The following is a 22,517-nucleotide window of genomic DNA, read 5'->3' on the forward strand; positions in this document are numbered from 1 at the left end:
TGACATACTATACTATGACTTTTTATGACTATTTTTATGACATACTATACTATGACTTTTTATGGCACACAATACTATGACTTTTTATGACATACTATACTATGACTTTTTATGACTATTTTTATGACATACTATACTATGACTTTTTATGACATACTATACTATGACGTTTTATGACATACAATATTACTTTGTATGACTCTTTTGTTGCATACAATACTATGACGTTTTATGACTTTTTATGACATATAATACTATGACTTTTTGTGACTTTATATGACTTTCATGACCTTTTACGACATCTTTGAGTTTTTTGACATACTATACTATGACATTTTTATGACATACAATACTACAACTTGTTATGACATGCTATATTACGATGTTTTCATGACTTTTACTTTTACTATAGTAGAACTATTTTTGGCAAACTATACTATGACATATTTTAAATTTAAAAACGTTTAAATGATGGGTCCTCTTCTTTATGGAGACATATCATGAAAAACTCTTTTTATATGGAGTGCCACAGGGTTCTATCCTTTGTCCAGCAGCAAGGTTTTTGTAGCTCTTACACTCTGTAAACAGCATGGTTGTTTCAAATACTTGGTTTATAATTTTTTGTATATAACATATACTGTACACCTCTCAGGGTTTTTGGCTCAGTAGTTCAGGATGCATGTGGGGAACAATGTAGAAAAGAAGAAAAAACTACAGAAAATTTCTTTAAAAAAAAAAAGTTCTTTTCTGGAGAGTTTCACCTTTTCGGGAATATGATGTAAGTTCTAAAAAAATAATGTACACACAGACACTCAAATGAGACAAAATTCAATTGTTTAAATTATTTATACAAAAAAAACATCCTGGTGTATCAGGAGCGTGTTCTCTACCCTCAGAGCATCACTGTTTGAATTATTTGTTCAAAAATTTAAGAAACTGTAGCCCTTGTACAATTATATTCATGTACATACTTAAAGTCACAATGTGTGCTCAAATAACAGTTGAATAAAACACATTTCATGCGGACAAACACATTGCTGTACAAAATTACAGCAGTATAATAAAAGTACAGCAGGACTAAAAAATATTTCTGATATAAAACACCCTAGAAACACACTCTAAATAAAAAGCTACCAAAATGGAGACATCCAGTTCATGAGTGTTTTTCAGCTGCATGGGTATTTTCAATTCTGTACATTGTGAGTAAAAAAAAGAAAAATTAAACAAAAAACCCTACAAAACAGTACATAGCACTTCAATTCAAACACATAACTCTTTCACATTTAATTTGTGTTTTCCTTCCCAGTTTGAAAGTAATATATATATAGGCACAGTAATTAAATTCATGAACCATGTTTGGTCAACACCATTCCTTGTTATTCACAACTCCACTTTAATTCATGAACAAAGTTTAATTCTGGCAAACAAAGGGGAAACCTTTCAGTTCACTTTTTCACACTTTCTCTCTTTCAAGGGGTTTGCTATGGTGGAGCCAAGAGCTGCCAAAATGTAGTTGTTAGTTGTCAGTTGGAACAAAGAGAGATAATCGCTACTTACTATGAACTGTTTTTACTGCTCCTCCTCAACTTTATCTGCTCATGCAGACAATTGAAACATCGCTGTTCTCAAGAAACTCCCGGATTGAAGGCGGGGAGCTTCACACAAAAACGACACCTGTTAAATCGAAATATCTGCAACTCTGAAGGGTCTCATTCCAAAACACGTTTTAGATTTTAAAAAGTGGTAATTTGATCATAATTTCAGCACAATTTAAATATTCTTAATCCACTATTTACAGGCACAGACATACTTTTCTTAAAGATTGAGCATAATGATGTTGTTGGTTAATAATTAAATTTATGCTCTGAGAGAAAAGTAAATAGAATATTGTCTCGACCTAATATTAATAATTGTTTATTTTAGTCTTAAAATTCAAAGTCCATAAACACAACTAACTAGGGTTTGGGGATAATTCAATATTATCATGTATCATCTCTCTATATTCATATTAAGACATTAATATATTGGTATTAAGTCTGAACATATTTTTCCAAAATCTGTTGCAGCATGAAATCTTATTTTTATAACATTTTGACATGTCACAGTAGGAAAAAAACCCGGCGTAAATAATGAAAGTAATGATAGCTGAATTCCATTTAGCTGCTTCAGTTAGAGGGTCCTGGTATTGTGCATGCTGGCTCACTGTCATGTCTACCTTGGCCACTTCACTAAAACAAAGGTTATTATAGTCCCTAAAATCTTACAACTTTGTAAGTGTAATACTTTTGATAACATTATAAATAATATTGAGTGTGTAGTTTTACGGTCATGCCAGAAAATATATAATACAGAGTTAATCTGTCTTTTAAAGCTACAGTATGTAAACAATGTTTATCTACTTATCCAGAAATCATTCATTTAGACAAATTTATAGGGTCTGAATTTGAAGAAATGTTGTGCTTTTCTCAGTTGCATCCCAACTAGATGGTTTATGCTGTATCTTTACATAGAAATTGTGTCTAAAGCAGCTCTGCATATCAGATATATTGTTTTCGAATAAAAAAAACTTCAACCCTTGCTGTTGGAGGAAACAGGAAATATAATAATGTAAAGGTAGCACCATCAGTGCAGCAAAAAGGCATTTGACTTGTTGAGGTTCATTCTGGTTCCACTCATGGCTGGAAGTAGATGACTTCATGGTGTCATTTAGCTCTGTAATAAAAATCCATTAGCTCCTTCCCCTGCCGTTTTATGTAGAGGGATCAAAAAAAGGCGATGACATCCTTTATTTCTTCAGACACTGGTACATCAGTGCTCGTGGATTCAGCATGTAACGCTCAGAGTTGAGTAGCTTGGTGAGATACTGCGGCACCGGAGGCCGAGGAGCCATGTAGGATAAGCCTGGACTGACGGCCATCACCTCCGCAATCTTCTGCTTCATCTCCTTTATTTCCCGGTCCTGCCTCATCACTTTATCTGAAGGACAAACAAAAGGTCAAACAAGCATATCATAATATTCAAAGTCATTATTGAACTCTAATGTGTGAAAAGCTATAAAAACTACCCTTATGTGAAGTCCAAATGGCATTTGTCTCTGAGACCAAAAACCTTTACCAAGACTACACAATGTTCTACATTTGTTATTTAAAACGTGTATTTGCGGAAATTCTTCTTCCTACATTGAAATCTGCCTATCCATGCATAAAAAAGTCACCACACATTGGTCCTAGTCTGGCTATCACCAGACCAAGCTTGATCTTTTAAGATTGAACATTAGCCTGGGGAGTCTTCTCTGTATTTTCTACTGCACAATAGGCGTGATCAACGGGCATAGTTCAAATGACTCTGTACGCAATTGGATAGTCCTTCAACCAATCAGACCAATGATCCGGGTGACGTAGCAGTGACAGCGGCATCAACGGGTTGCTGCCATGGAGTGCTGCGCTTCGGTGACCGGTTTGTTGGAATGTAAACAAAAAGCTGCTTGGTCATTTCTCCATCGTCATCGTGTTAAACCCGCCAATAGCGCGCCAGGTGGATAAGCTAGTTTGTGATTGGTTCCCGCAAATGTGTAATGGAAGCAGGATAGATAAACGTACAGGTTTCCAGCCTGAGCTGCAGGGCGAAATCAAATCGCCGGCAGATCGGGCTGGGTTTACCCGGTCTACATTGGTCCAGTCCTATGCTAAACTTCCTCAACTGGCTTTGTGGGCTAATAGTCCCGATGATGGCGCTATAGCAACTGTCTAAAGTTGAAAACTTTGACAATTCATAAAAAATCAGTCGTACATGCTTGTACTTTGCAACTGTCACCAACATTTAGGCCCAACTGAGCAGAAATGTTCATATGCTTCGACCTTCTCAAAAACTGTAAAACTAATTATACCCTACTCCTGCCACAGTTTATGCTCAAATGACACCGAAATTGCTCCACTGCATCTTTAGACCGTCCTCTACAAACGATCCAGCCAGATTTTTGAAGCAGTAAGTCGAAGAAGTCGCACACCACAGGCACTAAGAATCTACTTTAAAAAAGTAATTAGTTACAGTTACAAATTACTTCTCCCAAAAAGTAATTGAGTTAGTAACTCAGTTACCACATTGTAAAAGTAATTAGTTACTCAGCAAAGTAACTGTGACATTATTTTTTATGTTCCATAACGTTATTACATTCTATAACATCTTTAACATCAAAGATGTTTACATTAACTGATTGATGTGTTCAGCTCGGCCTTGGTCAGCTGTTGCTGACCCGAAAAATCGAGCGTTACTTGTTTTAACAGAGTGGCTCCGTCTCCTTCGCTGGAGCTCACGCTAACTGCATTTGGGCTTGGGATGGGGTTAGCAGCAGCAACTGCTGTGTCGTGTTAGCATGTGTTGATGTGAGGTGCTTCATAAGATTCGAGTTGCTTGAGGCAGAGGTGGATAAAGTTTTTTTTCCTGGGCATAGCGTGCATGTTACATAAACATTCTTGCCTTTAATTTCAATGAGCGAGAAGTAGTGCCGGTACTTCCAGTTCGAGAACGCTACCTTTGAATTTCCCTGGCTCGTCGCTGTCTTGTGTTTAGTAGTAGTCAGTGCGTGCAGTCATATGCAACGGTGTCATCATCCCCACCCCTGCTCTCTCCAGGCAGCTGATGTCACCTCGCGCTTCATTCAACCAAATTGTAGTAACGCGCCACTTTACATTCTCAGTAACGATAACGGCGTTGCAACGATGGGAAAAGTAATTAATTAGATTACTCCGTTACTGAAAAAATAACGCCGTTAGTAACGCCGTTACTCCCAACACTGCTAAGAATACACTCAAATTGAAAATTAAGTTGCACAATAAGACAATACAAATGCTAAGAGAAAGAGTGGGAACCTTGAGCGATTTCCAGCTGTCGGCGGGCGTCTCCTAGAGCCGAGAACAGGTCCAGTTTGATGCGAGTCTCTGCGCTCAGATTGTACTCCAGATGTTGAGCTTTCTCCTGCATGGCTGACAGAGTGGACAGCAGCATGTCCGTCTCTTTCTCCACACAGCGGTATTTTCCCAGAGCCTGAGTCCACAAACACATTGACAGTAAGAACACAGTAAAATGACAAAACATCAATCAACCTTGTGCGATGACCACCTGAGGGATTCTAGTGCTTTGGTTTCCTAAGTATTTTTGCCTTTTTAAAATGCCATAGTCAGAGCGTCACTGTGTTTCTTTTGCCTTCATTAGCATGTGTTGAGGTTAATTCACTTAGGAAACCAATGGACCACAGAGGGAAAACAGTTCCATGATGAATTGGCCAGCCATTCAAAAAACATGAAAGCTGCACATTATATTAGATACTCTGAGGGATGATTATTTCTGTGTTAACACTGACTTTTAACATTTTGAGGGAGGTGACCCATACTCTGAAATGTATTTATTAAAGCAGTGCAATGTTGTTGTTTTTTTTATGAAAGACCTGGCTTTTGTTTCAGCATGCTTCATGGAGAGTATGTCACTAAAATGAAATCAAATACCACACAGTACATCAATGTACACACCTGATGTCAAGACAACAAACACAACCATACAATATTACTGCATACTGATAGGATGACAAAGTGCAATGTGTTGACTGCAGTCCAACATAAAATAGATTATTTTTTTTTAAATACTAAATGATCCCAATGAACGATTCAGTTTTCTAAGAGATTTTACAATCACAAAGAATTACAGACATAAAAATCAGAACTCAAACAGCAAAACGTCTACATGACCAAACTGAGGACAACCAAGTACTGGAACACTTGAGACTCACAGACACTTAAACTCACAAGTTCATTCCCAAATAGTGTAAAAAAGATACCTCCACATCACTCTCTAGATCTACCACACGACTCTCTTTCACTTGACACTCCAGCTGTAGTTGTTTGTACTCTGTCTCTAGATCTTTAACTCTTTTCCTTAACATTTGGGTCTCACAGTGTTCCTGCCTGGTGTAGGAGACGGAGAAAATAACAGTTTTGAACGGTAAGAGAGGGGTTTCATTGAAAATAAAGACCAGTTTACACAGAAAGAAAATTTTTTTTTAAATATTCCACACATGTAATGAAGACAGATACATAAAATGCAAAGAAATATATTACAATCTATGAAAAACGTCAAGTGTGGAATTAAGGAATAGTTCGACATTTTGGCTTATTCACTTTCTTGCCGAGACTTAGATAACAAAACATGCCACTAAGAAATAGTCCCAAACATAACTCCTGTGAAACCACAAGTGGTGTTTTTTTCACTCTTCGGTTTGTGCACAAATTAAACAAATGAGATATAATGTTTCAATTAGTGAGCTTTAGGGGGTTTGTAGGTAGCTAAGCTAATCAGCTGCTGGTTCCAGCTTCATACTGAACACGCATACATGAGAGCGGCATCGATCTCCTCATCTAACTTTCAGCAAGAAAGCGAAAAAGCATTATTCAAACTATTTCATCGCATGTGTTTGGACATACACTCACAGCAGCATTTAATTATACTGAGTAGCATACAAATGCAGATTCAGCTTTACTTTCCAGGTACAAAGCCACGTCAGTAACAGGAATTTTAAAGGTTTAAGAGGTGTGATTTACCTGTTCGTTAGACTCCGTGCTGTGCTGGCTGCTTCTTCCAGTTTCTGAGCCTGAAGCTCAGCCAACTGTTTTTCAACAGAGAGTCTGGCCTCCGTCTCTGATCTGGTCTTCTTCTCCAGCATCGCACTGCTCTGTTTGTCCCTCTGCTTGGTTTTAGTCAGACACAGAATCCTGAAGGAAAAGCATTAATCTCACTTTAGATAATGTTGAAAATAAGACCATAAAAAAGTGGTTTACTGCCACATCTAAATAGACTTGTTTGAGACTGACTTCACAGTGTCTTGCAAAAAGACAGAATCCTTGTGGTTGCTGGAGAGCACCTTGTTTTAAAAAGTCTCATCAGAAGCGCTGATCAAAGCTATGCATAATGTGCTCATCTAAGACAATGATGTGGGTTTGAAATAGTTAATCTGTGATCGGATGGACTAAGTTACAAAGTAAATCTTTTAGAGCGCCGTTTTTTTCAGTTTGCAGTGTGCGTATTATTAGAGTTTTTCCAGACATTTCTACTATTGTGTACACAAGAGAAATGCACTAATTACACAGGACATTAAATAGCATGACCAAGACTTCAATTTATGCTCATCACATTGATTCAAGGGGTCAGATTGTGTTTTAGTAGCCCCACACCATATCAATTATTATTATTTTTATACATTCTCGTGAATTTAAGATCTCATGCTGTGAAAGATTTCATAAGTTGTGACGGCCTGGCTCACATGTATTTAAGATGGCTGCAGGCCATGCTCTGGTCTCTCTCTTCACCATGCACCACCCTGGGGACACTCCACCTCTACCCTTATCCATTATATTGTGACTTTTCCTTTTACACTTACCTCATGATACACTCACCCATACACTAATGGCACAATTGATATTACTGACTTCCATGTGTTCCTTGAAGTTTATATTCATTTGTAGTTTGGCCAAATAAAGGCTTTGAGTTGACGTTTGTGTAAGCTTCCTCTTTTGTTACAAGAGCCACCGTGTAACATTCATTTATGGATGAGAATTGTGAGCCTCAATCCACTTAACACGAACTATGACTTCATATTACAATAATTTCGTCTTTAAAAGAGATCCATAAATCATTTTGAGGATAAAAACATCATTCCACAAATGGTTTGCTTTCACACAGATTGCCATAGTCCGAGCAGCATTTCATCCATGTCTTACTTTTTATTTATAGACTGATGTAATGTGTAAAACGGCCCACAGAAGGAGCCAAAGAGCTTTTAGCAGTGGATCTAGTGGATGACTCACTTGCTCTGGAGCAGCATGTTGGACTGTCTGAGCAGGGAAACCTCTGGTCTCAGGCTCCTCTCGCTGTTGGTCAAGTTGCAGATGTGACTTCGCAGCTCCTGCTCGCTCTGCCTGCTCACCTGCAGCTCGCCCTTCAGCCTCCTCAGCTCCTGCTCCAGCCTGAAAGATAATAAAGGTGGAGTTACAGGGAAAGAGAGATTTTCTTTGGCTCTAATTGTACCTTCACATGCCTAATATCGAACTAAACTGAAGTTAATGGTGGCATACTTGGTCATCTGTTCAGCGTGGTGATTCTGAGCTGCTGCAGCACTCTTCTCTGTTACGTCACGGTTGGGGCTGAGTGTTTTTGAGCTGGATCTCTGCTTCTTCTCAGTCCTCCCTGCAGGTGGTGAAGGAGTGTTCGTGCTGCCTCTGCGGGCTTTTGGCGAGGAGCTTTTAGCCGCCCGTGTGGCTTTGCTTCCTTGCTCATCTTGAGGTAGATTTTCCAGGGTTGGAGAGGATTCCGGTCCTCTTGCCCCACAGTGGAGCAGCTCTCTGGACTCACTAGGTTTGGATGATAACGGACGCCGGTTTGATTCAGCTGACCTCACCTCCTGTGTTCCTTTCTCAGACACTTTCTCCTCACTGCGGATCTGGAGGCAGTCCACAGAGTGCACCTCATCATGGGCCACTACAGCGCCGTTCTGACACTGATACTGAGTCGACTCAGGCTTTATTTTCCACTTTGAGCCTGCAAGAACAGGCAGATAAAAAACAAAATGTCAATATCATCTTTCTAATATGATCTTAATTCTGCAGTTGGGATATGAACGGTGCAAATACATTTGCAGTCTGCTGTCTTAGGTGTGAACAACAGTGGAGAAAGTTCAGTTTGTTGCATTTAGGTGTTATAAAGATTTGCTGCAGTCAAAAGGATTACCCTAAGTAGGATGGACTCATCTGTACTCCTTTCCTCACTGACCTTTTCTGGTACGCATACCAGCAAACAATGCATAAACAAGTACGTAAATGAGCAGCAGGACACTTATAAACATTGTGCTACCACATATCAACAATAGTGCTGCCCCCTATTAGTTGATTAGTCGACTAATCGGTTGTTTTGGTCTTAGTCGACTCAGATTTCTTTAGTGGATTAGTAATTTTTATGCTATTTCATGCTGGATGACTTATTTCCGAGAAACTTGTGAGCACATCTCTGCTAAACACAAGATTTAAAGTGGTGCTTTTGCATGATACATGATACAGATCTGTCTATTAAATCAACTAATCGATTAGTCGACAAGTTTCTTTAGTCGATGACAGCCTTAATCAACAACACCCTTGCAGACACTTGCAATTTGGAAAAGAAACGGTGGTTGTCTCTGTGCAATATTTGCTGCCACTTGAGTTATGTTGTCATCATTTTCACTTGGGTGACAAAAGGGGGAAAAAGGGAGTAATTGCATTATGTAAGAATGTCCTCATTTGCTGAAAAGGATGACTTCCTGGTAGGTCTTTTTCAATGTTTATTGGAATAAACAGTATAGGACTGAGTGGTTACTTTGAGTGCCGAACCTCTTATCTGATAAATTAGGAACATCCTGCAGATTGTAAAAATGGTAGATAGAAGTGTGTATTAATAAATGGTGCAAAAGACTTACTGCTGCTGCCATCTGTGCCAGTCTTGGGGTAAACCTGCAGGCCAGGAGGGAGCGAGTGCTGCAGCAGGTGCATGTGGAAATCATTCTCACTCTGCACAGCTTTCTGTATGCGCAGCTTGAAGATGTTGGTGAAGTAGCAGGTGGCATCAAACCCCAGATACACTACAGGATATCCAATGCTGAATGTGAATACAACAGGGGAAAACACAGTTAGAATGTGTGTGCCACATTAAAAAGCTATAAACTGGCTAACCAATTTCTATAATTATTTGTTAGTCTATTTATAGATGTATGCATAATACGCACGAACATCTAAGCCGATTCATAATATCACACAGGGGATTAATAAACGTTTGTTGCTGTTTTTATTACAGATCAATTAATCTTAAGTAAGAAATCCTAAAAAAACAATTCTGAAAATTCTTCTAAGGGCAGAAAGGGTGATTTGTGTTAAATCAACATACCAGTGTGCAGCAAAAAGATGAGACAGATTGGCATGAGAGGTTTTAAGGTCTCTGAGTCGAAGTGAAGCTTCTGTGTACACAAGCAGAATCCACAAGGACACCGTCGATATACAGATGCCTTTCTCTGCAGAAGAATATAACATAATAAGATAAGATAAGATAAGATAGACTTTATTAATCCCACACTGGGGAAATTCCTGTGCTACAGCAGCTCAAAAGAAAAAAAATGTACACACATCAGAATAACACAAATACACATTAAATAGACATAGGAGAGAAATATATAGAAAGTATTATAAGAAATAGAAAAAATTGAATCAGTTATAATAATAGTAATAATACATAATAAAAACATATTTAACCAATAAACACCCTTATATAAATAGACAGTATACTGTATATACACAGATATACAGATGAGTAAGGTGTGGATGAATAGAAAAGACATATTGCACAGTAGGCGGTGAAACAGAGTAATAAATAAATAAATATGCATAGTGCAGAATATTGTCCAGTGATGGCTCATATTGCAGAAACAGCTAGCAGTGCTACATTATGATGTTGCATTCAAGAGTCTGACTGCTGCTGGAATGAAGTATCAGATGTGAAGAGATGAAAAGAGTACTTATTCTAATAAAATTCCTGCTAATTCAATTAAATGAAATACTTCACTAAATAGGCTGCATATCCATTACAAACAACGCTTAGTTTGTATGAGAGGAACAGAGTTTGGCATATTTTGGCATATGTGCGGTGAAAAACAGAACAAAACAAACCACATCCACCTACTCACCTGTGTGCCATATGTAATTAAATAACACGTAGGTGCTTGCCACAAAGAACAGCCAGTGCAAAGGAACAAAAATTAAACAAAAGATGTCCAGAGTGAAGGCAGCACAAACAAAAACAACACAGATAACCTGCAAGCAAAAAAACAACAACATTAATTTCAGTAAAAAGCACTGGATTCATTTTGTAGGATTATCATTGTCTGGGCACATGAAATATGAAATCACACAGGAGGGGTTCTCACCAGCCCGTGGCAGTGGAAAGTGGTGTATACGCTCCCAAAGAAGAGCCAGCACGGCCACAAGTACTCCAGTCTGAATTCAAGGATGAAATCTGCCAGCAGCACCAGCGTCCACATCATCATAAACTTCAGGAAGGTGTACGCACTGCAAACACACAGATGAAGTCTATCACTTTTATTATTATACATAAACCATCAGCAGAGGGGTGTATTCAGTGTGTACAAATGTGAAACTATTTAATTCAAAAAGTATTCTAGGCTCTGATTCCAGTAAATAAACACATTTCAGATACAGCAAAGCCTCTTAAGCCAAAGCATTGAACACACAGAAGCCAATACAAGACTGGGAATCGCATACATGTTGCTAAACCTATAATTGAGCAGCTGCATCTTAAAATTGCAGTCCGTCCTTTTAAGTAGCGGCACTGAAGAACAATGACTGTTCCCTCATTCATTTGATCAGGCGACCACGAGCAAAACAGGAGCTGTGGTTTTCTCCTTTGTTCTGCTCGTCCATAGACTGTTATCACATCACCCCTTCTTTGTTTGGTAACCATGGCAATATTTCAGCTGGAGGAGAGAGGGAGCACCACAGCACACTATTGCACATCCAAGTTTTAAATCTCCCTTTTGATGTCACTGATATAAAATGTATTTTAATTTATCTTACATGTATTTTATACTAAAGAAAATACTAAATATGCAACAACAAAAAGCAATATTTTATTGAAAGAGTAAGGGACAGCAGCCTAAATTCTTCATACATTCAAATTAGCCTTATCATTTTAGCCTACTTAAAGAGCATATTTTAATTGATCTCATTTGTATTTTAGATATAACTGCCAAATATTCAAGTTATTCCACAAAAAAAAAACATTTACTCTTCAAGACTTAGAAAGGAGAGAAATGGAGGATTACAGCATCTTAAATTCTTCAAAGAAGCTAAGATACATCTTGTAATATTTACAATAGAGAAATTTAATTTTCATCATAGCTGCCAAATACGCAATAAAAATGAGCAAGAATTGTAAAGGCTATTTGATTGCAAATTCATAAAAACAAAATAAGACAGTGTGTGTTTTCAAAATACTGTAGGCTATATTAAAATGTTTTTTATTTACTGTCTCTCTCATGTGAAACAATGCACAATTAAAACAAGTGGTTTCTTTCTCCTGAGGCAGTCTTTTCTTGTCTGGACTGTGTCTGGACGCTTTCAATGCTTATTTATGTGCAAAATGATCTGCTTTCCTTTGGGCTATTTCATTTTCAGTTAATACAAATATAATGCATTAACCGTAAGCATAATCTGGCCTAATTGAGGACACAGGACAGTGTAAAAGCAGATGTAACAACCCTGAGGAGAAGCAGGCCGACGTTAACTTGCCCTGCTGCTGATTTCTGTCTTTCTGTAAGCAATGTCGGGTGAAGTAACTCGCACAACATGTCTACGCTTCTGCCTGCGCAATCAAACTGCAATGGAGCGTATTAAAGCTCCAGACTCGTTCATATAAAATGGGAGACACGAGATGAAGTGATGTGGGATGTGAGGCAGACAGGTGAGCAGGATGACGACGGCTGAAATTTACACAAAGACGAGGCACCATAACAAAAGCAGCCTCCGTCAGCCGTCAGGGCGACGCGGCTCGCAGCGCTAGCTACCTTTCAGACAGCTTCTCCGTTATTTTCAGTTTTTTCATTTTCCGTAGTCTGCTCGCGTCCACATAACGTTTCTTCATCTTATGGCTTCTACCCCCTCCGTGCTGTTTGTTTTTACACCGCAGAAGCAGCGGCAGCGGAGACAGAAAAATGGCACAAATAAATGATGAAGATCCCTCCTTGTGGAAGAGGATGTTCAGCTCAACCTGTGATGATGTCTAGGAACAGATACAGGCTCACTAGTTATGCGCATGCTCAGTGGATGTTGTACCTACAAGTGTTCATCGCAGGAGGGAAGCAGAACAACACACTGTACAGACTGTACTTAATATATATTAATTAACAATATAATATAGTAACAATTATAATATTGCCAGCAGCTTTACAAATACACACTTTAAAATAATGCCAAGTAGCCCTATAATAAATGCAACAATAAAACAATAATAATAATATAATAACAAATAATAATAACAATGTATAATATAGTTTAAATATGAAGTTTTTAACATGTAGGCCTACATATCATCATCAAATACTCTAGGTATAGGCCTATCTAAGCACGCTGCATACAATATACACACAGATATTGTGGATATAACAAGATACAAAACAAGCTACAAACAAGTACAAACATGTAGTGCAAAAAAATAGAGTAGTAAAAATATTAATATAAATGAGAATATATAAATATAAATTTAAGTTTAGAATACTGTAAGTGTTAAGTGTAAGTTGTGCAACAGCAGCAGTAGAATTGTGTGGTGTGGATATTTGTCTATAGGATTAAGATGCAAATAAGCAGACAGGGTATATTGACCATTAAAGTAAGGTATGTCATCACTTGATGTACACAGTGTATGTGTTCACATTAGCATAACTTTTACATATTTTTATTTGATTTTTCATGTATTTTATTGTTTTACTATGTTAAACATTGTACATGTTCTGTGTTTCCACTGACTGCTAAACAAATTTCACCTTGAGGAGAATAAATCAAGATAATAAACACTATTTACAAGCGTGAGCGGGGCAAAAGGCAATGGACCCAAATACAGACAACCCAGACAAAGATACTTAGCATTGAAGCTTGTGTCCCTCTGCTGATTACTGAACAGGTCAAATAGCCTGAAGTATTAAAAAAGAGATTAGAAAGGAAATTTACTTTGGCGCAATGCCTCTCTGGACAAACACCGCCTGCAGGGGCAGGTGCCCTTTGACTGTATGTAAGGTGTAAACTCACAAAGAGGAAGAACGCATTTGAATGGGTGGATTTGGCAGGAGTGGGGAGGAAACGTTAATTCCATATGGACTTCCTAAAGCTGAGCCAAGAAACAGTTGTCGACCTCACCTGCTTACTGTGTCAAGACTACTAATAATGTGTCATCCTTTTTTCATAAATCTTTAATATCTTTAAAGCTTTAAGCTATTTCGATCTAAACTTTATTTAAACTTGGAAAAATGACAGGAACAATGGGGGGGGGGGGGTAAGTGTCTTGAACTGCAATGAAATTAGTTGTGGCATCATGGTCTTTAAAATTATGACATATTTACAAAACCTTTGGGAAATGTAAAACGTATTTAAATATGGAGTTACCATTTATATAATTAATTGTTGCTGGGGAGCGAAACATTAGGCCTTGGACATCCAGAGTAGATTTTAAAGGTGCCGTAGGTAGGATTGCGAAGATCCAGGACTTACCATGGATTTACACCAGATGCGGAACGGCTGCAGAACGGCTCCGAAACGGCGGCGGAGTCATTAGGTTTCCATTAAAGTCAGTGTGTGCATTTCCACCGGTTGCATAACGGCTGCATTCCGACTCCAGCACAGCTCCGGCGGTCCGCAGCCTTCCGCAGCAGATACGCAGAGCTTCTATTTTTGCCGGACGCCGGAGAGCTCCGCAGAAATTCAGCACATGGCAGATAGTGCGGGACAGGAAGTCGAGCACAGAAACAAAATAAATATCCCGTTAATTTTCAAAATAAAATACACCGTGCTCACGGCAGATCATATTTCCCTGAACTACACCTTGAAAACACAGCACAGAGTTGTTTACCCTGTACTCCTCTGGATGGAAACTAACTGTTGTTGGTTTTGTGGTTATATTCTACGTGAATTCACGAGAACTTGTGGGTCCTCGTGACTACAGCTGTCAGTCATGGTCGCAGCCGTTCCGCAACAAATCCAGACCTGGTGGGTATTGACATTTGAACATCGACAACTTCTCAGTCCCTCCCCCCTTTCAGGTAAGCCCCAAAATGGTCTCCTAAGCCCCTCCCCCCACAAGGGAGAATGAATGCGTGTGCATGAGCAGTGATTGACACGTAGTTAGACACCCCCCCCCCCTGGCCCTGATTGGTGCATCTGAACAGGGAGCTGTGGATTTTTGCAAATCACTACTGCCAGAGGAGCGGGATCTTTTTTTAAATTAACTGCTTCATGTAGTTCTACTCGAACATAGGGTCAGTTTCAGCAAATATGACAGAAAGTTATAAGTCTTACCTACTGCACCTTTAAAGTTGTTTAAAGTTGTCATTATTGGTGGCATAATGAGCCCTCCATAACAAGGATATCCTTAGTCAAGTCAGGCAGGCTGCAACTTTTCTTTCAAAATGCTAGATTTTACTTTAAACAAAATATACAAAACGATACAAATACTTACCCACATCTGAGGCTAAGACAGTGTGCCTCTCCTCAGGGGTCAGCCACACACATTCTGGCTACACAGCAGGCTCCTGGTTCAAATAAGGCTGTGTTTGTATAACGCACGCAGTCTACATTAGAGAAGCACAGATGGATCTACAGGCTCGGCTTGTTGGAATTTATCCAGACTGGAGTTTTTTTTTTGTTATGAGTCATTTCTGGGTTTCCACTCTGCACTTTAAGAAGAGGTTGTTTTCATTTTGGTTAATTAAATAATCCACTCTAACTTCAACATTAGATTTCCTATCACCACATTTTTTACACACACACTGCTATTGTGTTTAAATTAGCGCCGCTTCATGCGAAACGTCTTGCTTTTAAAATAAACACTTGGGCTGAATTTCTGTAGTCTTGTCTGCATGCAAAGAGAGCCTCACTCTTCATACCACAACATAAAAAAGTCATACAAAAGTAAGCACATGTTTCTGATCTGTTACTAGTGCAATCCCCATGAGGTTAACTAAGAAGACAGATGAGAGCACTACCTGAAGGGAGCGGACAGGGGGAGGGGTGTTATTCACCCAGCAGAGGCGAGATAACAGGATGAGTTTTTCCTCTGCCACTTTGTCCAGCGATAGCAGAGGTCTTCTGGCTTGGCCGAGCTCGATAACCCCAGCGGTGTCATCCTGTGGGGCTTATCAACTCCAGCAGCGAGCCTCAACAGTTGGCCCCAAGGCCAGACAATGTTTATGACTTTGGCGTCAGTTTGTCGTACTTAAAATTAGACTGTGTAATATAGCTAAAATAATGACTTTTCACATGATCTGCATTGTTGTAGATTTTATATAAATGTGACTTGGTGAATCTTGCAAGTTGAAGTTTCTGCAGCAATGATTGGCCAGCTTTGCAGATACGTCATGGCTGAGTTAAAATCTGATATGTTAACACAGTTTACTACAGCTCTTGCTATTTCTTTCAACTAAATAGTATTAAGAAAGAGATAGACAAGAACAGAGAGAAGTAAATAAGTTAGCAGAAACAGAAAAAGTAAATTTTTATAGGCAGGAAGACACTGGTAGATCAGTTACATCAGTCTGTCCAGGCTGTAGACAGCTCATTTAGTCTGAGCTGTTATCTCGCCACATCACAGTCACTTTGGATTAGAAACAGGATGCTGAAAAAAAAAAAGAGCTCACTCCATTTAAATCTGACCAAAGATCTCAGCGGTCAGTGCAAAGTGATTTACTATGTTCAACTGACTTTAAAACCAAGATTAAACACTCCATTACACTGGGTCAGCTAGCCTATGAAAATAATAGTCAATTTTGTTTTAAACAGGATTTTGCCCTGTACCAGGACCAATCAGAAGGTGTTTCTGAATCACTTGTGATTGTTGTTTATTCGTGTCTCTTACCTGGTGTAAACACATCAGGCACAGATGTTGACTACAAGAAAGCATATTTTACACAAAGGTTAAATAGGTCTTGTCACTCTCACAAAACATGTGCATTTTAGTTAATGTGTATTATCATCAACGGGCATACGTAGTTCAAATGACTCTGTACGCAATTGGATAGTCCTTCAACCAATCAGACCAACGACCCGGGTGACGTAGCAGCGACAGCGGCATCAACGGGTTGCTGTGCTTTGGTGGCCGGTTTGTTGAATGTAAACAAGAAGCTGCTTGGTCGCTTCTCTATCGTCATCGTGTTAAACCCGCCAATAGCGCGCCAGGTGGATAAGCCAGTTTGTGATTGGGTCCTGCAAATTTGTAACGGAAGCAGGATAGATAAACGTACAGGTTTCTAGCCTGAGCTGCAGAGAAATCAAATCACCAGCCGATCGGGCTGGGTTTAAAAGCAGTTTGCATTAAAATATGGCAAACTTATTCTGACTCTTATCTACATCAAACCTTCATTCGTAAAAATAAAAAAAAAGGTAAAATTTTGTAATGTAAAATAAAAATTTCTTTACCCTTTGATATGGTCTCAAAGGGTTGTGTGGGTGTAAAACACTTGTATTTGACTTTCCCTGTCCTGTTCATAGGCCTGATTTTACTACCAGTTTCTTTTCTTTTTTGAAGTTTTACAGTTTTGTCCAATGTTAATGTCCTTGACTGGTGATAGGGTTGGATTAAAATGTATATTCCAGTAACCCATGCCAGCACAGCACACAGTCAGCCACCTTTGATTTTACATGGTTTGTGTTGACTGTAATGGATCAGGTTTTAGTTACTTTACACCCACCTAACATTGATATTTTTGCTTCACTTAAAAGTCACTTAAAAGATTGCCTACTATTATCAGGCATCCTAATGCCTGCGTGACTGAAACGACGGTCCTGGATCAAGGCTATAGGTCTCATACTCCACACTTTTGAAGTGTCACCTGTGAGAAGTGGGCTCCTGCCCACTGAGGCTACAAAAACCTTCAGACCACCCTCTAATGAAAGGAGAGCAGCTTCCTTCCTTTCATTGAGTGCTTTAAGATGCAGCAAAACAAAACTTGGTAAAAGGCTTGTCAGCTCGCCTCTTAAGCTTTCATCACAAATACAGGAACATCGCAGCCCCACCGTCAAACCAAAGCCCACTAAAAACAGATCTACTCTGCCACATGCCAAAGCACTGACAGATCACTTTCAATGATAAAGGCCTGAAGGAAGGAGGATTGTAGTCATGGCAAACACTTTATTTCTAATCTGTATGTGGTAGCTGGTTCTATAGTAACCACATACTTCCCTATATTGTCCTGAGAAGCTAATAACATATGGACTGGGTGTACAGTACTGTGTGCCCTGTGCTTCCTAGTGCCTCTTAGAGGGGTAATTGTTTCATGAGTTACCGTGATGGCTGAGAGTTCAACCAGTGGCCAAAGACTGAGCTCTCCCAGCACACCCAGCTAACTAAAACAGGCCTGGTTCACGTCAGCCATCAGCAGACGGGTGTTGTTCTTTCTCCAAGCCGCTGCCTGTTTGATAGCTATTCTCACTCAATATCCCTCCAGCAAAAATTCACATTACGCAAACATTTGGAGAGGGGTCCCAAGGCAGCAGTGGAGGAAATGGTTAAAGTGGGTGTGGTTGTATCCCAAACACAATGTAGTGCAAAAGATTCATTCACACACAACTACAACTGTGAAAAAAATTAAAATCAATTGACTTAAGAACTCAAGAAATAGTTTGCAGTTGTGAAGCAGCATCTAATCTATTTTTTGGGGGGATGGCAGAGATGTAATGATACAGTCAAGGGTTTGTTACAGTAGGGTTAATGCACAATTCAGGGCTCATGGATTGATACACATGATATTTTTGATTAAGTTGGAAGGAAAACAAAAATGAATACAATTGTGGGTTTTTTTCTTTACAAAGTGCTACTTTCTAATATGCTACCTTTATTTACCTTTACCTTTATATTATTATTATTTAATTAATACTGTTATTTGGGCAATATCATCATTACCATGCCAACAGAGAATGCAGACTTCAACAATATATTGTGCCATGATATATTGTTATACCCGTACAGGATGCCATTCTTCAACTTCAAGGCAACCACATCTTGTGCCGTGCTTAGAATCACATTTCTGCTCAGAAACTCAACGTGTTCTTCTCAGAGACACCTTCTGTTTTTTTTCAAAGATTGGTTCTGTGATTGTGCGATTTATGGTGCAAATTTTTTTTTTTTGGAATTTTCCATTGCAATAAGTGTATCACCTAGTGTATTATTACCCGAGGAGGCCCAACGCCCTGACAAATATTGCATGTGAGCATGCTATTTTCTCCAGAGCACTGCTCTCTGCAGTCTTCTGGCTATTTTTTCCACTCTTTGCCTGAATAATAAATACGCCCCACGGGTCTTTACATCTGCTTATCGCTGCTGCCACAGTAATCTGACACAGACGTTTGCCGGGCCTGACATTTTCACTGAAGATGGGGAGAACATTCCTTTTTCTCATCCTGTTAAATCTGTTTTCCATTAGCCGTGTCAGACAGATGCATCGACACAATCCATAAGCTTCACTCAGGAATGGCTTGGTCATGCAAGGGTCAATAGCTCACAGTTCATTATTTAAGTGGCAGCCAATGCACTCATGGTACAGCAGTTATGTGACATGGGAGAAGAGGTTTGAAAGGACAAAGTTCAGGACTGGGTTGCATCAGCTTTTTGTTGATTCATAAATGCCCCATTTTCACTGCATAGTACGTCGCAGCTCTACCTGTACTCAACTCGTTCCGCTCTTTTTTGGTTATCCATTTGCAAAAGTTGTGGATTGTGCCTGTTATTTTTTTTTAGAACCACCTCGGTCGAGGTTCCAAGCAGTGATGCCAGTAACGCGTTACTTAGTAACTTAGTAACTTAGTAACGCGTTACTCTAATCTGGCCACTTTTTTCAGTAACGAGTAATCTAACGCGTTACTATTTCCAAACCAGTAATCAGATTAATGGTGCGTTCTTTTTGTCTTGTAATCGCGACTAGTAGCTCGAGCGTGACGTCACATCCGTGTCGAAAAACGAATAACCGCGGGTTGTTGCATTCTTTTGTCACACAATACTACGAGTTGGAGAAAAGATGGATTTTTGTAACATTTTTAGTAACATTTAGGATTCTATTCACCCAGTTATTGACATATTACACACATATATTTCACAGTTTGATACATGAAAATTACGTTTTGATTAACGTTAACGTTAGGCTACTACTCTGCTTTCTGCTCAAGACTCGGCTTAAAGCCATTGTTGTCATATAGCAACCGAGCGTCTCTAGCCAATTTCAGCTGCACAAGCTACAAAATAACTAATCAGGCGGTATTTAACTCCTAATAAGACATGCCTATAGGTAGCAGTATACAGCGCTATGTGTACGACTTCTTCATTTGGTTACAACAAAGACAAAAGTGCTTAAAATTGTAGATAACCACAATGTTTACTACGTGTGATGCACGACGCAGCCATCTTTGAAAGTGAGCTCGGGGTCCTCTGAGTTCAGACGACTTGACGAGTCGTAAATACGACCTCGGGGGCGTTCTTTTTGCAACTTCCGGGTCGTAACTCCGGAAAACAACTCGTAAAACGACTTCGGTGGACAAAAAGAACGCACCATAAAGTTACTTATCCAAGTCACTGTGTGTTACTATTTTTGTCATTTTCCTTAGTAAAAATATATATTTTAGCTTTCTTCTTGCGTCTCGGGGAGTGCAGTCACATATGCGACTAGTCACGTTTTCAACATGAGGACAGGTCACGTTTTCAGCATGAGGACACATGCAGCGACACAAACGTAAACAACAATGGAGGGAGGAGAGAGATGCACGTTTTCTTGCTGGAAATACAGTCACTATTTTTAGTTTGTGTCAGCTAAAGACGGCAATATTAAGGTTCGTTGTACACTCTGTGCTGGTGGCAAAGTGCTATATAGCTACAAAAACACTACATCAAATTTGAAGAAACATTTGGAGTCGTAGCACTGCACGGTCAAATTTACAGAGCAAGTCCCACCAGGTGGTGCGAAGCAGAGAGCAGGAGGCCCCCCACCACCCAAACAACAAAAGCTGGACTTCGGTGTAAAACCAGTAAATGGGGGAGAGTTGAAGAAGTTGGTCGGGCAGTAGGCCTATGTTGTAGCGGAAATGCTGCCCTTAAACACGGTTGACTACTACTACTGGCAATGCCGAGCTGCCTCACAGTAAACCAGTTGTCATTTTTATGTTGAGGCTGTGGGGGGGGGTTGTCGGCAGTTGCTGAATGTAACTAATAAAGTAACTTGTAATCTAACTTTGTTACTTTTAAAATCAAGTAATCTGTAAAGTAACTAAATTACTTTTAAAATCAAGTAATCTGTAAAGTAACTAAGTTACTTTTTCAAAGTACCTGTGGCAACACTGGTTCCAAGTTAAAAGTGAAAAACGAAATATAGAGAAGCACCAGATACCAAACGTGAGTTGTGTCGAGTCGAGCTGAACCATGTGATGAAAATTAGGCATTAGTTTGTGTGTAAAGTTCTTAGACACTGTACTAGTTGGTTTGAAACTCTTGATTCACTATATCAGGTTGCACCAATAAAACGTAAGGAATGTCCTAGATAGTAAAGACTTTAGTAATGTGTAAATCTGATCTCTTCAATTAAAAGCTCAACTATGTAAACAGGAAGTCACTGTAGCATAACGAACTGTCATATAACCTTCAAAAATAAAATTTTTAGTAAGCCTTATTATTTTTATAATAAACCTAACTACCAATCTTTTGTAAATGTGGATAAAAAAAATTCTTTATATCTGTATACATGTAGAAATCTGTGTAGAAACAGCATAGGTAAGATATTGGTCAACAATATTTACCTCTTTAATTCCTCATTCTAAAGGGGTATTGGCATGCTTACGTTCTGTCAGTTATCTTATCCAGTTAACTAACTGTATGTTAAACTAACAGTTAAACATATGTATACATATTAGTAAAAACTCATCTCCACTAGTTTGTGTGGTGCAATAAAAGTGAAATAGATTTTGTGTATTCATACATTTATCTCAACTGTATTCTTCAACTGATCATTTGTTTTACAGTTGCTAACATATCCAAATGAGAAAATGCATTTATTCCTATGGATTCCTCAGATGTTTTGTTTTATTATATTCTACACGGGTACACATCTGCATCTGGTTGAGGGAGATCATTTATATTTTCATTGTGACAGGTCAAACTTTCGTAGGGAATATAACTCACTGAGCTGGAGAGTAATTACTTTTATAGTTATAGTTATAGCACAATCGAAGGTCTGTGAATGCTTTACAGGCATAAACAACAGGGAGCACTGAGCTTGGTAAACAACTTATAATTAAATTAAGTGTCATAATAATCTGCTAATTTATGGTTGTCATGACCAACTACAGCTGTTTGACGTGTTCTACTGCAGACATCCAAAGTATTCTCATTGTTCTCTATAGATGGATGTATGTAATTAAAAAGTGTTGGTTGGTAATACTGCAAATCTCTGATTACCTTCAGTAATAATGTTTTTGAAATAATTTCTTTCTACAATAAACAATAGGGAAAACTGATGGTTATGATTATTAGACTCAAGGTTCACTGACTAGCTTTCTTTGTTTACTTACTAGTAACTTACTTACATTTTCCTTTTGTCTCTGAATGTTTATGTAGCAGATTCATAAAGCTCCGGTGTTAACGCATATTTTTCTTTTTAACTCATGTAGTCGGAAATATGCATCTAGTCATGTTGT

The 22,517-nt window shown here is 38.8% G+C and overlaps 1 protein-coding gene across 1 annotated transcript; it reads right to left on the minus strand.

The window, feature by feature from the left end:
• Positions 1-827: 827 nt before the first annotated feature.
• si:dkey-12h9.6 (macoilin-1) lies at positions 828-12,976 on the minus strand. The gene is made up of 11 exons (XM_039782727.1): positions 12,647-12,976; positions 10,991-11,132; positions 10,751-10,877; positions 9,958-10,081; positions 9,494-9,672; positions 8,121-8,583; positions 7,854-8,012; positions 6,591-6,761; positions 5,831-5,957; positions 4,869-5,043; positions 828-2,976 (listed from the first exon to the last, which is right to left on the minus strand). Exons 1-11 carry the CDS (start codon positions 12,721-12,723, stop codon positions 2,786-2,788), a joined length of 1,935 nt encoding a protein of 644 aa, XP_039638661.1. The 5' UTR covers positions 12,724-12,976; the 3' UTR covers positions 828-2,785.
• Between the last annotated feature and the right edge of the window lie 9,541 nt (positions 12,977-22,517).

Source organism: Perca fluviatilis, chromosome 18 (genome assembly GCF_010015445.1).
Source record: "Perca fluviatilis chromosome 18, GENO_Pfluv_1.0, whole genome shotgun sequence".
Lineage (NCBI taxonomy): Eukaryota > Metazoa > Chordata > Actinopteri > Perciformes > Percidae > Perca > Perca fluviatilis.

Coding starts and splice junctions, on each gene's coding strand:
- si:dkey-12h9.6 (XM_039782727.1), bottom strand. CDS start 12,723: ATGAAGAAACGTTATGTGGACGCGAGCAGACTACGGAAAATGAAAAAA. Junction 9,673..9,957: donor CATCTTTTTGCTGCACACTG/GTATGTTGATTT, acceptor ATTCACATTCAG/CATTGGATATCCTGTAGTGT. Junction 6,762..7,853: donor AACATGCTGCTCCAGAGCAA/GTGAGTCATCCA, acceptor CTTTTCCTTCAG/GATTCTGTGTCTGACTAAAA.